Below are 16,491 nucleotides of genomic sequence, written 5' to 3' on the forward strand. Positions count from 1 at the left end.
AAGCATTTTTAGTACATTCATGAACTGATATTGAGCTACTCAGATCTTTTTCATCTCATGTATAATTTGTTTTTAAAAGCCTACTGAAGACAAGCATCTAAAAAAGTGATTATCTTTTCTTGAGGCAGATTCTGACTGGGGTTTCTCTTGTAATTTTGTTTCTCAGGAGGCCACTTTTACCCTTAACCAGGTCAAATCAGAATAAACAACATGAAGAGGAGGCAGTGAGTTGGTGCTGTTTGGCATTCCTCATTAGGACATACTGTTCGTTAGCAGCTTCATTAAATACAGCTTAATCCACTTGCTGATAGGGAGAGGCCATCAGGTGCAATTAGACTCAAGCACACTCTTAACCTTCTTCCAAACCCTGTGAAAAAATGCCAAGCTTACACATAAGAGATTGCAAATGCAATGCATGCATTCATAACACGACTTGTAGTGATGCTTTTTTATTTAGTTTATTGCGTTATTATGGATCAAGAACAAATGTCTGCTGCTATTTTCTCCCAGTTACGTTACAACTTAACAAAAAGATCTACATTTGGAAGTGACATGAAGAGGTAAACAGCTATTATGTGTGAAATCTTAGTATATGATAATATCTACAAAAATAAACTCAAACAATATAGGTCAAAAGAAGAAGAAGATACTAAATATAACCATATGCCATACTAAATATAACACAAAATTTTCTTTCCAACAAACATATATATATTTAAATCATATTTTTTTAGGAAAACAAAACTGTATACATAGGATTAAGCAGTTTAAGAGCATTTATTTACACCAGCTGATGATAAAAAACTATTTCTAATAAGAGTGCATGCAAAAGAAATGTTAAGACAGATCAGCAGATTAAAACTTACAAGTTACCTTTTGGACTGCAGTAATCAAAGAAAAAAAAGAGCAGTGTACATTATATGAGTTCATAAGTTCACCTGTCCTGTCCTATAAGAGACACTCTGAATGTTTCCTAGCTTTTTTTAGACGTACTCCACTCGTTTTTTGGACAAGCTGTTCACAGGCTGAAACTTTTTCTCAAGTTGGTACTCGAAGTGTATATCATCCTCTTCCGAAAAACAACAGGAGATGAAGAGTAATGCTGCAGCGATGATGTGAAAAAAACCTGCAGCCCACCCGATGAATAAAGCATCCCCAAACTCCCAGCGAGGCACAGTATGTGGCAGTGAGTGGTCATGGAACTTCACAACAATGTCATGGGCGATGACAGACACGGGATATAGTACAAGGATGCCAGTTATCAGTACCATCACACCTGCAGTGATCTTCATGCCACGTTTCACCCGCCATCCCTGTGACCCCCCACAACTTTTCACTAGGCTCAGACCTGGGATAGCGATCAGGATGCCCAAGAGTCCGAGAGCGTCTGATATGCACATGCAGATCCGTGCCATTGTCATGTTGACTGACAGACCGAGCAGTGTTTCGAATGCACGGCACTCGGTACCCGCCGCTTCTTGCACCACACAGGACTCCCACAGGCCCACTTCATAGCTCTCCAGGATCAGCAACTCAGTGCTGAGGCTCAGCCAGCTGGGCATGACTGTAGCCCCAAACGAGCAGAGCCAGGCCCCCACCTCCACCATCAAACCCAGCAGCTCCAGAATGCTGGAACAAGTATTCGACATTGCACTTCTTGACGCGCACGTCTGCGTAAAACTTCTAGAGTTCTCTTTACAAAGAGAGCGAGAGAAAGAATACGCAAAAAGAGAGATAAATACAGATAGAAAGAAGGTTCAGCTACTTCACAGTTCACCAGTTTCCACTCAAATATGCAGACATCAACTAAACTTGAGTGGTAAAAACACAAGAAGAAGGAGGTGGAAGAGGAGAAGGAGGAGAAGGAGAAGAAGGTGTGAGAGAGAGCGAGAGAGAGAGAGAGAGAAAGGGGCAAGAGAGGGCACACTGACTTTTAGCCCTGCCCTCTAAACTCCATACAACAGAGAACGAGGGAGAGGGTCTTGTTTGAGCCCAGATAAAGATAATAACAGGATGCAACATAAATGCAGAAAGGGAGAGCTATTTGTTGTCTCCTTTTATGGTCAGTTTTTGTCTATTTTGTCCACAAAATAAAGACAGCAGTGTAAATCGGACACAAGGAGACATTAGCACTGTCTGCATGGGTTTTTACACTGTACACCAAAAGAAACATATTAATCACAAAGTCAATAAAACTTCCAAAATCAATTTCTTTACCTTAAAGTAAAATATCTAGTCAAGATAAAGTAGTGTTTAGCAAAGCAGTTTGTGTGTGTGTGTGTGTGTGTGTGTGTGTGTGTGTGTGTGTGTGTGTGTGTGTGTGTGTGTGTGTGTAAACACATAGATTGGGGTGACTTTAAGCCAGTTACACATCACAACTAGGTTTTTACCCCCAAATCTAATAAATCCAGATTCCATTCATTATAAAACAAAAAACATATGAATTGTTTAAACTAGGAATATATAATATTTTAGGGAAAAATAAAGTAATTTTGAACTTGACTGCAGCAACAGGTCTTAAAAAAGTTGGGACAGGGCCATGTTTACCACTATGCAGCATCATATCTTTTGTCTGTATATATCTGAGAACTGAGGGGACCAGTTGCTGATGTTTTGGGAAAGGAATGCTGTCTCATATGTGACTGGTGCAGGATTATGGCTGCTCAAAAGTTCTGGTTGTCCTTTTTTGTGTTTTTCATTTAATGATGTCCCACATGTATTTAAATGGTAAAAGGTCTAGACTGCAGGCAGGCCACAGTTCAGCACCTGGACTCCTCTACTATAAAATCATGCTATTGTAAGAGATGCAGCATGCAGTCAGCATCGTCTTGCTCAAATATGCGAGGCCTTCCCTGAAATAGACGTTTTCTTTATGGTAGCATTTGTTGCTCTAAAACCTGTATATGGTAAAAAAACGCAATACACGGACGCCACCCCAAAAATGCTCTTTTATGTATACAGTATTGAACTGTATAACATTTTACTTCATTTTATAATTAATAATTATATTTTTATTAATAAATTTCATTATTTCAACATTAAACTCCATAAAAACAATTCCCTATACGTTTTTTGGTCTACGTGCTATCCCCGAGAAACCGGGAAAATCAGCAAAACAAATTAGTAATGTGGCAAATGCAATTCCGCGATAAACCGGAGACGCGAGATTCGAATCGCGGTAAAGCGGGGGATTACTGTATATTGTTCAGCATTGATGGAGTCTTCCCAAATGTGCAAGCTGCCCATTCCACAGTCACTTATCCACTCCCATACATTCAGATATGCCACTTTTTGAACTGAGCGCTGATAGCTTACTGATGATGAAAGACGTATAGTATTAGCCAGAAGGGCTTTTACAGTATTTAAAAACATCAAACACAATATTTAATATTCTTCATGATACAAATTAAAAAAAGTCTTTAAAGTTTAAAAGTTAAAAAAAGTTTTTAGCACTTTTATCTTATTATACAGAGTGTACAGAAATTGAACTCCAACACTGAGCATCTAAAATACACACAGCGATATTAAATCTAATACATCACATGTCTTGACAAAACAAAGATTGTGGAGTTTGTCTAATGCAGTTTATAAGATGATGTGTAATGATGTGTATCACTGATGGTGTGGAAATATATGCACACCATCAGACCTCATAATGCATAATGCAGCTTAACAGGTTTGATTTGGTGATGCTTTGTTGCTCAACTGGACTTCTAGATTGTCAGTAAACATGTTAGACTGCTTGTTGCAACCTTATTACCAATACTGAGTATACGCATTGAGTATAGCTTTCAAGGTACATGCATCAAACTCACCACAACTCCTTTAAAAAGGGGTTTATGTTCATTAAAGCTCAAACTCTTCAAATTTTTGATTCAGCATTGATCCATGCTGTACTTTTTCAGCTGACTTACAGTTTTCCCATATAGAGGACAATCAAATATCCTAAAACCTCACATGTATGCACCTGTAAAAGAGACTCTAACTTCACCTCTATCTCTTCACCTCTATCCCCTTTCGATCGTTCTCTCTCTTCATATTTCTTTCTACCACACGACTTGTTTCAAACTTATTGTCTATCGACTAATAACACTTTTGCCTTCTACCTGCAGGTGTCGCTCTTTCACTCCATCTGACATTCTGCTTGTCGTGTATTTTTACCAGTAACTATCTGTCTTTCTATGTGTTTCTTTATTGCAACTTCAAATGATTTAACTTCTAAAACTAAATGTTTGATTTTGTTTTAATTTAATATTTGGTATTCTTTTTAGTTAAATGGTAAATGCAATCTCATTTATCATGCACTTATCAACGTAACCAAATCATTCAAAAGCCTTAAAGATATTGTAAGTGGTTTATTAATCCTATAACACTGAGTCTGTTACTGACAGAAGAGAAGAGCAGGGGAAGGGTTTCGTTCTGTCCTAGCAGGAGCCACACCTGATTTCATTTGTATAATCAGTTCATCTAAATCCCCAGTCAGCTATCAAGCGTGCCTCCAATCTGGCTGTAATGAAAACCACACTGGCTCTTCACAGAGAAGACTGGAGATCCCTGGCTTCTTATATTTCTTTACTTCTATAGCAGGGATAAACTAGTTTTTTGTTTGTTTGTTTGTTTGTTTGTTACAGGGCTGAGGCAACACAGTGGACATCAAGTAAAGTTATTAAAAGACATAGATATCAGACAAATCATACAAAATATATTTTTGGCTTATTATTATTATCTTGCTATTGTTCTGATCTTGTTGTATTTTATAATATTCATCATCTAGAGTGCTACTGATATGAACATTCTTTTAAATAATAATAATAATAATAATAATTAAAAAAAAAAAAAAAAAAAAAAAAATAATAATAATAATAATAATAATAAGTATGTATGCATTTGATGTATTTACATTTTTAATTATAAAATTAACATGTATGGCTTTCTTCAGCTTCTAGAAAGACAGATTGTGATCATCATCACAAACTCAACTAAACTTGCAGCACGTGTTAAAAGGTTAAATAATACCGAAATACGAATGCATTTTGACACGATTCTTTTTTAATTCATTTTTTAAACATTTTTTCATTAACACTTCAAACTGCCCCGCACTAAGTTAGACAATTATAAAGCAGAAACAGCGCCCCCGTCTGGATGCACTTTCCGGAATCTATAAACCAGCTCATCTGACACTAACAACTATGCCAAGGTTAAATCAGAGATTACAAATATTCTCCCTCATACTGTTGTTTAATGCGGACATTAACTGAGCTCTTGGCCTGTATGTGCATTATTTATTGCAATATGCTGCTGATTGGATCTCTGCATAAATGAGCAGATGTACATGTGTTCCTAATAAAGTGGACAGTGTATAGCTGCATTACATATGGTATGGATTTAATCGAAATATTTCTTGTATTCTTGTATTTTTCACATTGTGAAGTGTTTATACCCTTAGTGTTCGTTTAAAAAGAAATAAAATCACAACACAAAACTTTCTTCCTTTTATTGGCGTTTTAGTTAGACACAAGAGGGCGCTCTGTCCATGAACAAAGTTTACACAGCCCTGTTAGAATCTGATATTTAATAATAATAATAATAATAATAATAATAATAATAATAATAATAATAATAAAATTAAATTGTCAGACATTGTTTACCCCTCAATGTGAACTACAAAGTATAAAACTTAAATGAAAACAACCATTTCAGGGAACAATGAGAAAAATACAATAAACAATACAATATATTAATTACTGTTTGCATACAGTAAGTGTGCACATCCTTTGTAATTGGGGATGTTAAAGTCTTAGGAATGAACAAATCACATTGAATTTCAAGTTATAAAATAATTAGCATACATCTGATATCAAGGCATTCTTCTGATTATTCCTCAAAGCAATGCATAATTAATTTGTTGTAATGTACTGATCAGGAGAAAGGAGGGTTTTACTTGTGACGTGTACATTACAGCACACTGAAATTCTTTCATCACATATCCCAGCAATGTTAAGAAGCTGTGGTCAAAATGAAGGGTCAGCCATGATATAGTGCCCTTAGAGCACAAAGGGTTAAAGGCCTTGCTCAGGGGTCTAAGAGCAGCAGCTTGGTGATACTGAGGCTTGAACCTCCAACCTTCTGATCAGTATCTGTAACCCAGAGCCTTAACTACTGAGCTACCACTTCTCCAGAGAGAGTTGGAGGTATACAATTATTTTAAATACATTAAATGTACCATGAAACACTACATTTAACACTTTACAGTGTTCTGACAGCTCTCAACAAATAGAGAAAATGGAGCATCACAGCATCATTATCAAGAACAGGACATCCTTCAAACTGTACAACTGGCCAAGACCTACTATGGCAGCATTTAAGGACCAGTAGAAATATGTGACAAGCACTGATTTCTATCTGCATGTGATAACAGTCACACATATTATTACATATTTGGGTTTTGTGGTAATAAATAGAACCGAATAAATCACCCCAAACAGCGTTATGGTTTGTTTAGACCAATTCTACAAGATATAAAAATTGCATAATTGTTCAAAAAAGTAGGTGTGGTTAAGAGCATCAAATAATAATGATAATAAAAAACACCTGATGCTTTTGGTGCAAGCATCATGCTTTAGAGATTTCCTTCAGCTAGAAATGGGCAAATTCTTTATGTGTCTATTAGTAAGCTGAAGATGACAAGAAATTTCAACCTTCATAATGACAATAAGCTAAAAAAAATGCAACCAAATCGACGAAAGAATGTACTAACGGAAAGAAGATCATGAGACCTGAATACAAGTCAAAATCTTCCAGATGGTCTGAAGTAGCCTGTGCACAGGAGGCACTCTTAGAATTTGACTTGCATAATTGAAAATATTGACTATATCGAGACTCTTAAATAAAAGAGTAATGATGTCATGAAATAAAATGGTGTTTCTCCAAATTAGTAGTTTAGTGGTGTGCATGCTTTTGCAACTACTGCATTTATATTTTGCATAGATTAGCTCAGGTACACATGCATGCATTAAATAATCAAATGTATGCAAAACATATGCAAAAAAATGGGTTAGCCTGCTTGTAAGTGTCCAGATAAACGTCACAACAAAATGTTTTCCAAATTACAGAGAGAAAGCTTCCATTACAGAAGGGTCAAAATTCTACAATGTTATTTCAATATAGGGTTTTTAAATCATATTTGTAGGCGGTGTTAATGCAAATTATCTTCATCATTTTTGTACGCCTGTTGACAATTGTAGGCGGTCTTAAATCGAGATTATGCAAATGAGGCCGCCTTTTAATGTCGCCTATGCTGTATGTTTTAAACCGGATTGTGGGCTGTGTTTATGCAAATACTCGTTAATGTAGGTCGGGTGTTGTGGGTGGAGTTTATGCAAAGTAATTATTCCCAATATGGAGTCTGTGGAATGAAATATGGCAGAAGAGGGCAAACATGGTGGACCGCCGCCGAGAGTCATGAGAGCGCCGCGCAACTTTTTGGAAGGCGGACGCCGGACGTTCTGCGTCGCGTTTCACCTCGTATGTTTTCCCGAGTCGAGGGGAGCAAGTCGTTTGTAATGCTTTAAGGCACTTGTTGAATTGTGCGGGGTGTTTTTTTTTCTTTTCTTCCTTTTCTTTTTTTGCGGAGTGAACAAAAAAGGAGAAGGGACAGAGGCGCAAGCGATTCCCCCACACCCACCGGTCCTGTAGCGTCCCGAGCCGTGTCGTGCCGTCCCGTCCCGGCGGCGCTATGCCGTGGCTCAGCGGCTCCAAGCGGAGAGAGAGCTCGGAGCTGCCGCTACCCGCCGGCTGGGAGGAAGCCCGGGATTACGATGGTCGAGTGTTTTACATCGACCACAACACCCGGCAAACTTCGTGGATAGACCCGAGAGACAGGTAGATACTTTGTGTTTTTATAACCGAAGTTCACAGCGCTTTCTCGCATCTATTAGAGGAGTTGGAGGGGCTTCTGGAGGGGTTTCATGATGAGAACAAGGAGCTAAAGTGCTAACAGAAGAGCTAGCCCCACACACACACACACACACACACACACACACACACCTTCTTTTCTTCTAAGCACGATAATGTACAAATCTCTGCTATTTTATTGTTTATTAGTGTTTGTTTATTTTTACAGGCCACAACACTGCTTTGAATAGTTTCTTCAATTACTTGCACCAGGTCATAAAAATAAACTTGTTGATAGTTCTGCTGAATGAGAAGAGAACATTCAGATCAGGGGTCCTGACATAGGAACTGTATTGATTCAATGTTTAATTTCTCTTTTAGTTTATCATCCTGATATGATCCAGATAACCAGCCTGAGATATCAGACAGTGTGATGGTCACAGGCTTTCTGTCCGGTGTCCAATACATGGTCTGTGTTGTGTCAGTCAACAGAACACACTTCCATGAAATAAAATGCATCAGGTTGAAAAAAAGATGTAAAATTTTCATCGAACGCGCTTACGTTGTTCTCATCCTCATGAGTACTTCCACTTTCAGAAGGTACTCTTGTGGAAAAACCCCACTCATTCAATAATAATGACAGAGCTTCTATTTGAAGAGCGTCTCAGTAGGAACTTTTTATTTCGACATCCTCGGCGTGTCACTTTTTAACACATGCTCCTTCTTTTACACGGCCATCAACAATAGATCTTGTTAGTAACATTATTCAGGAAGCCCAGTCTCTTAAAATAATGCTTGGAAAATGCCAAGAAGCTGTTCAACTAGTCATGGTATAAAAACATGGATTGAATGGCAGACTTAGTGAGTCCTTGATTGAGTTGATCGACACTAATTACACATTCTTTTATACGACTTTTATAACTGCTTTATCTGTGTAAATAGTCCTATGCAAATAAAAATGGATAAAATTGAAATGAGATATGCAATCACTTGTACACTTTTACATCCAGTCGCTCATATCCAGTCATGTAACAATTCTCTACAACCATTGAAACCACTTATGCAGTTATTAAAGCATAACAAAAGGAATGCGAATATGTGAAAATATGAGGATATTTCAGTACGAAGTTCACGACTGATTGAATGTATAAAACCGCCAATGATCGGCAGTAATTCTCAAATCAAATTCATCCGGTTTTGAAGATTTTCTGTATATTTTTACATTTTTGTTTGTCTATTTGTCAGCAAAGCAGTTTTGTTTTTACTCATCTAGTTCAGCCTTAATACTTTTATACTTCTCGATCTATTCGGAAATGTTATGTATAAAGAATTTAAATCAACAACAACCAAAAAAAATAAATATTTTTCATGATTGGGCATCATTGTCATACAAGTGACAGGTCTGGGACTTTTTTTTTTCTCCCCTTTTTGAAAAAATATGCCCACATAATGTAAACAGAGTGCAAATGAAAGAGAGAATTGAAGCAGAGCTCCCAGAGTTCCATGTGCAAATATGTGAGGAATGCTGCACTGGGCCACTGGGAAGGCAGTGTGCATGGGCTTTGTGAGGCCTGCATTTTCAGCAGCGCAAGAAACGGATTGAAAAGCAGACTTTCAGTCGGCCTTGTTCACACACAAGTTCGCTCAAAGCCTCGTGTGAATTATATATTGGAAATTTGTTATGGAAAGGCATCAGTATTTGTTATGATTGTTGTCGAAAACAGGAAATATGTGGGGGATAATGCCATACATGTCCATTTTATTTTTTTACTAAAACCTAGCACTCGTGAAACATGCATGCACCTATGGTCAAAATGTACAAGTTGTGTGGCTTGCCCTCATATCCATTTAATAAAGCTAGATTAGTGCCTGCTTCTCTTTGATTACAATATAAATTGATTAAGATTTGGATTCTTTGTTTTATACAAAAAATGAGAAATGTATTGTAAAGCAAAGATGGGGACACTGCATGTAAAAATGATGGCTTTTAATAGATACAATAGAACAAATTTTAAATGGGATTATAGCATTACTGAAATGCACATTGATGTAAAATCACTAAAGGTATATCGAACAGTTATAATAAGTTGTACAGGAGTATATTTGTTTTACAGCAACAAGATTAAAATTAGTCCTCAGTCCTTCTTAACAGCCATAAGACTCCATCCTCTGTTTTCCCTCAGTGTATGTAGTTGCTATAATCTAATTTACAATTGCCCTTTTTTTTCCCTTTATTTCCATAATACTGAGTTTTGCCAGCTGAGACTCTGATACCTGTTCTGCTAAGAACGTTTAGCCAAAAAGTCACTCTCCATTTATTCACCCTTGCTCTTTCTCATTTAGTCGCATACTATCCCCAAAAAAAATCTAGCTAACCTTATTGTATTGTTTGAATGGCATGTAATTCCATAGTACAGACAGCTGCACAGGTAGAGATGAAATGCCATTAAGCTAACAATCTCAAGCACCAAATCGAGTTAAACTGTTTTCTTAAGCCGCATGCACTTTGGTTTTAAGATAAAGTGCATATTTCTGCGCGACACGCTTCTCGCTCTTCCATCACGGCCGACATCATCAGTCATCACACTGCTCCAGTTTGAGCTGACACCGTGTTTTCAGGCTGATGTGCTTACGTGCTTCCCCCCCAATCATTCTCGGCTTATCTGCTCACAGCATGATTCATCTCAAGCTGAAAAAAAAAAATGTGGACGCCTCATCACGAACTTGTGTAAAGCAACAGAGTGTAGTTGTCTATTAATCTTAAATTGGACAGCTGGCTTTGAACATGAGCATGTACATGGGGCTTGAGTGATATTAAATTTTATGTCTCTCTCTCTCTTTTTCTTTCACGCTCTCAGCTATATAAGAAAGTTGATGTCATATTTGTTCAGTTCTGCTCCAGTACCGCCTTAGTGTCGGGTTTACAGGACTTTATTAGAGAGATTGTGCCTGTTCAGGAGAGTTAAATGGAATCGGAGTGAACTTGATACCTGAAAAATGTTTTATCCGATGCACCTTTAACGCATTTATATGATGAAGCTTTCTGTAGAGAGATATTTCCGAAAGGAGTCTCCAGTGCAACATTCAGAGGTTTTTCTAGTTGTTCATGTTTTTAGTTTTTCCCTCATGGTAACGTTTTGAGGATGATACAGGAGTTGTCTTTTTTCTTTCTTCTCTTCTCTAGCTGCTATTGAGACAGGGATAACATAAATATCTAAGCCAGAGATGCCCAAACTAGAGCCCATGAGCCAAAGCTGGTCTGTGGTGATCTTTGATTTGACTTGCAGTGTCCTATATAAGAAGAGGGTCGGGGGGGGTTTAGAGCCTATAAATTCTTTATACATTTTATGAAACCATAAATGAGTGGAATGCAAAATTTACTCGTGGCTTACAATCAGATTTGTTTTTTGACTCTTCATAGAAAAAAGTTTGGGCACCGCTGATCTAAACTTTTATAATTTAAGTTTTATCTTAGTGTATTATGACAATTTATCTCTATTATATATATATACTTATTATACTTCTATGACTACTATATTGCAAGCCTACACCTTGGACTTATTCGGGAAAAAGGATCATTACACTTCCTCAATTTCATTATTATTTGCATTTCTTCACTTTACATACCAAGCACAAACTGATTAGTTGATGTCTTTATTATTATTTAATAATAATAAAAACAGATTTTAGATTTGTATTACCCCAATGCTCTTAATCGTTTAATTTTTCCTTTTAAAAACTGGAATGTAGCTGGTCCATTGAAACTAGATAAGAAAGACCTGATCTGCTTGTGATGTGAATCTGATTACTGAGTCAGAAACCTCCTGTTTCCTCTCAGTGACAGGAAAGCGCTGTTAGGTGTGCGTTTATGAGGGGGGTCTAAATGCAGGCCTGGTGTTCATGACCTGAGGAAGTGAAACTGCAGCGTTTAAGCTTGTGCTGTGGCCTTCCATTTCTGAGGATTAGAGCTGCTGTTCTGGATGTGCCACATCTGCTTGGCTTTTCTGTGAAGTGAATTAATCTGTTTAGCTGGAGCAAGAGTTTTAGGAGCAGGATGATGGCGGTCAACTACTAGTTAGAAACATCAGCAGTGTGACTGCTGTTTATAGTAAAATCATTAGTGCAAAGGGTCTGGTTGATTTGTATAAGTTTTCAAACTGCTTTTGAAATACTTGCATCAAAACCTTTTTTTTTTTTGCTTCGTAGACCTAGCCCATGGCAGTGTTGGCACTTTGTCTCTAACCTTTTCATTGTCGTAAATGTATCGTAGCAGTGCTTTAATGCCCCAGAACATGGCTTTTTGGGTTTTGCTCGTAAGGTGACAACTTGTTGTGTAAACTGCAATTGGTCTGTGAATTCACTGCAGTCTGTTGGAAAAGATGTAGAGTTATTCTGTGAAATAAGGCTACGCTCCAACAACCTGGCCTTCGGGTTTCAGCCTCGTTTACACGCACCTCATAGATATGTGGTTTGGGCAAACACGCACTAAAGGTCTTTAACATATACCGGTTAATGGTGGTGATGGTGTGAGTTGTTAATCTTAGACAGTCCGTAAAGTTAAAAGTCCACTTTTCAGCCCACAGAAGTGGGGAAAAAAAGGGAACTTGGCTGTCCCATAGTGCCTGCAAAGTCTTAGGATTTTCTGGTCTGGCTGTCAGTGGCCAGGAGCCCAAGAGAACAAAACTGTACTCTCAATGAGCGAGAGGTAGAACACTCGGCAGTCATGGACGTCTGTCAGCTCATGCGTGCAGAAGTGGACGTGTAGTGGTCATTGTGTTACCTGACATTGTGTGAGATTAGTTAGTCTGGCTTAATGTTTCTCAGAGAATTTATTTTATCCTCCCTTGGAGAAGGTCTAGTGGAGGGTAGGAATTAGCTATGAGCTATGACTCTTTTGCTATATAGCATACCTGACTTCTGTTTTTACATTCTATTTGATTGATTATATTATAAGCAGCTTTTGGCAGTTAGACATTACCCGGGTCTCTTTATTGACATTGGACTAACGTTGTTTGTGTTCTATGTTCCTGCCTATACTATTTATATCAGGGAATGTTTTATTCTACTGTGTCATGCTACCGAATGCAATGTGTTACATCCTGTCATGGGGAGCCACTGATATGCAGCCACTGAAATGCAGGCATGAATGCTAAAAGTATATCATTTCACACTGTTAAGATGACTTGAGTTACTGTTTTCGAAAAAAAACAAACACCCTCCTCAGGTAGGCTGTAACGTCTCTGTGGAGTTTATGTGGCGAAGCTTTCGTGCCTGTGGAATGAGCACAATGTGAGGCATGCCTACGCTAAAGCCCACGGCCCAGTAGCTGCCAGGGGGCCCCGGGTCAAATTCGGCCAGCAGAGGCAGCAGTTCTCACAATTCCTACGCTCCTGGTCACTGCAGTTTTCCTTTTTTATTTATTTATTTATTTATTTATTTATTTATTTATTTATTTAGCTTTGCAATGGTTGCATCCAAGTATGATGCCAAACAAACTCAATTATTCAACAAAAGACCTTGTTTAATCAGTAAAAATGGTTGTTCACATGACCTCTGGGCTGTTTTGCTTTTCTTGTTGTTTTCATTGTGTTTGTGTGTGTGTTTAAGTGTATGGGGGGAGTCTTATTGTTTTTTGTTTTAAACTAATCAGCCGACATGCCATTGTTTCGTGTGTTCTCGGTGGCATGTGTACGTGCATATATCTGTGCGTTTGTGTGTTTGATGTTCTGCTTCCTACAGAGACAGCTTCATACCGCTTAGTGTTGCTTATCCTCTGAAGATATATTGTATCTACACAGTTTGACAGCAGGTAGTATGAATCTCTTTAGTGGGTATGCATTGGTTCTGTCAATGTCATGAACCCAAAACTATAGTACTATTCTACAGTATTATGGCAATGAAGCCTGTCAGTGTAAATGATCCTAAAAGGAATAAATCATAGTGGATTGTTCTGTTATTGAACACTAATCAAAGTTGGGGATGAAGTGCACTTTTCATGTGTTTTATTCTTCAGTTTGCCCATTTTATTATTAATGTTTGAGACTTTGTACCATCCTTCAAACAAGTCAGTTTTCAATTGTATTATAACAGTTATAAGCAGTTCTTCAATAATTATTCACTATAGGAACCATATCCAAGTCTATAAGTATGTTTTTAAACTTCAATTATGTGAATGTCCACTCTTTGTGTTATCTGTTACTATAGAAACAGTATGGTATTGGAAGGAGTGCATTACTTTAAACCCTTTGTTGCTTCAGCTACTGTCAAAGCTGCTGTTTTAGAACATTGTATGAACTAATCAAACTTGTGAATTCAGCACTGCTGTGGACTAAACTGTAATTTAAATAATTAATTATCCCTGTGGCTTAGCCTGCAGAATTGCATGAGTTTTGTCTGTATAAATTTTGCCATTGCTTTGTGTATAATATTCACATGTTGCATAACACAAGAGTCACCAGATCATCGTGTTGACTAGTGTCAATGTTGCAATGCGATCTCTCTTACACACTTCTTTCGTCAAGGCAAAAATATGCCCTGTTTGGAGCAGAGTCACCAAGTTCAGGAAAGGACATAAATAAAGAGGGAATTCATCTTCAGCTTGTTTTGCACATAGTTGGATTTTAGTATGCCAAGGTTAACATGGCTTAATTCGGCCCCTGAAACGATGCCAGCATGACCCTCAAAGCCTCGGTGTGCACTAAGAGCTCTGATCTCACCACTGACACGCTGGTCAGTGACCTGCTCGCTGAATACCCGAAGCTCACCCTTACTCCTCCTAGTTAGTCTCGCTCAGGACTCGGGCTTATTTGCTCTAGCTGGCCACGCTCTGTCGCTCACAGGTTATGCCAATTATGTCAGGAATGGTATGCTCATCATGGCTACTGTCTCAGGAATCTTTGCACCTGGGTGTGAGATTAAAGTTTCTGTGGTTCTGATGGACATCACAAGCACTTTTTATTTGCTCTTTGTCCTAAAGAAATTGATGTTATTGCACAAGTCTGGTTCTTTAAGGCTAAAATCATGCCTTTGGAATTTCCTAACGCACATGTCTGGCCTCAGGGCAGTTACATACAGTAAAACAGTAGCTGCGTTTACATGCAACTCGATAACCTGTTAATAATCTGACTGATGGCTAAATTTTTCATGTATACACCTCAATGAAAAAAGAGTAAACTGGGGCCAATACAATCTATTCACACAAATTCATATTGCTATAAATAAAATATATTTATTTAAATTAATAATAATTGATGATAATTCTCAGAAAGGTGGAGAGAGGAAAATGTAAGAATTACATGCATCTGTCAATTGTCTCACTCTATTATACTATCGGTAAAATAGTTTGTAAGACACTCTTATTAAAGAACGGTGATTAAACTGCTAGCAAGCAATAATCAGAATCAGAATTTCGAATGTGAAATGCTAAGCAAATGTAATGCATGTAATGTTGCAGGCTTTTTGTTTTATAATCATACTTTAAGGACATTCCTTTGAAATGCCGAATGACCATTTCTGATTGGCGAAAATCTTTCCATCTAAACACAACCAGTGAAACGTTTAGTAGAAGCTCGTCTGCATTCAAACCAGATCAGCAGCATGTCCACGTTTGGTCCTTTTAAATGAGACACCTTACTTTTTTCTCTTCAGCCTTCCCATCTTCCAGATGAGAGCTGGCACGAGGGATAGTTTCTCTGATACACACGTTGGCAGACAGTATCTAATTGCATCTGGAGACAGGTCCTTTAAGCTACTTTTAGTAAACCTATTTCCATAAGATGCTGGACATAATGGAAGGAGGGGATGTCTGCATTGACATGCTCAGCTGCCCGGTGGGGTGGGGGGGCCTCGTTCACTCACGCTTCCTGAAACAGAGCAACAGGCTCACTGGTGGGGGAATATATAAATGCCATTCCTCCTAAAGTTGTAGTCGCATGTCTTCTTTTAACCCGGGAGTGGAATTTTAAGATTGACACTTGTGGACATTGGTTCCATATGGATCCGAGTTTACCAGCACGCGGAGTGAGGCGGCGGTGTTGGCGGTTATTTACGGTTCACATTTGGGTTAAAAATGGACCATATTGCATTTTCTGGTGTGCCTCTAATGCCTTGTATGACTCTGTCTAAACCTGCGGATGCTGCACATTTGTTGTTTTTAGAGTCGCATATTATGTGCTCGTCATTCCCAAGGGCTGACTGCAGACTCGCTCAAGCCTGGTGCACGAGTTGCTAATGTTTGCTCATAGAAGAAGTGCCCCAAGAGTTAGTCTTCACCATCTTTTAAAACAAATTGGTGACGTTTAATTAAACTAAGCCAACTGCTGAATGTGCAATATTGTGTTTTATACTACATCATTGTTGTATTCTCAATTCTGATAATACTGTAAGTCTTGATTTTCTGTAAGTGCGATTCCTTAATGCTGTTGTTTCCGTAACAACTCGTTCTGTTGTATGGCGGCATCATTTATGGAATTGAGATGTAATTGTTGATAGGGCAAAGCTTTTTGTAAGATGTTGATTTTATATTTTAAGGGAGGGGTATGAAGTGTCAGCTCTCTGTAACAGTCAGGAAGTTTTTTTACCATTGGAAAGTCTTTAGGA

The 16,491-nt window shown here is 38.1% G+C and overlaps 2 protein-coding genes across 4 annotated transcripts in view; one reads left to right on the forward strand and one right to left on the reverse strand.

The window, feature by feature from the left end:
- Window positions 1–433: 433 nt before the first annotated feature.
- Window positions 434–1,907, reverse strand: cldn33b (claudin 33b). Its single transcript, XM_046853813.1, has one exon. It carries the CDS (start codon window positions 1,647–1,649, stop codon window positions 984–986), a length of 666 nt encoding a protein of 221 aa, XP_046709769.1. The 5' UTR covers window positions 1,650–1,907; the 3' UTR covers window positions 434–983.
- A 5,487-nt stretch (window positions 1,908–7,394) lies between these two features.
- The window catches only part of wwc3 (WWC family member 3), a 46,614-nt gene continuing 37,517 nt past the window's right edge, over window positions 7,395–16,491 (forward strand). Inside the window, exon 1 of one of the 3 annotated variants that reach the window (XM_046855077.1) lies at window positions 7,395–7,881. In XM_046855077.1, coding sequence (XP_046711033.1) covers window positions 7,736–7,881 — 146 coding nt within the window. In that variant the 5' untranslated portion in view covers window positions 7,395–7,735. The remainder of the gene's footprint in view (window positions 7,882–16,491) is intronic. The other 2 variants (XM_046855069.1, XM_046855084.1) reach the window with 2 other exon arrangements.

Source organism: Silurus meridionalis, chromosome 1, assembly GCF_014805685.1.
Source record: "Silurus meridionalis isolate SWU-2019-XX chromosome 1, ASM1480568v1, whole genome shotgun sequence".
NCBI lineage: Eukaryota > Metazoa > Chordata > Actinopteri > Siluriformes > Siluridae > Silurus > Silurus meridionalis.

Bases quoted from the DNA above. Each gene is read 5' to 3' on its own strand.
- cldn33b (XM_046853813.1), bottom strand. From the start codon at position 1,649: ATGTCGAATACTTGTTCCAGCATTCTGGAGCTGCTGGGTTTGATGGTG.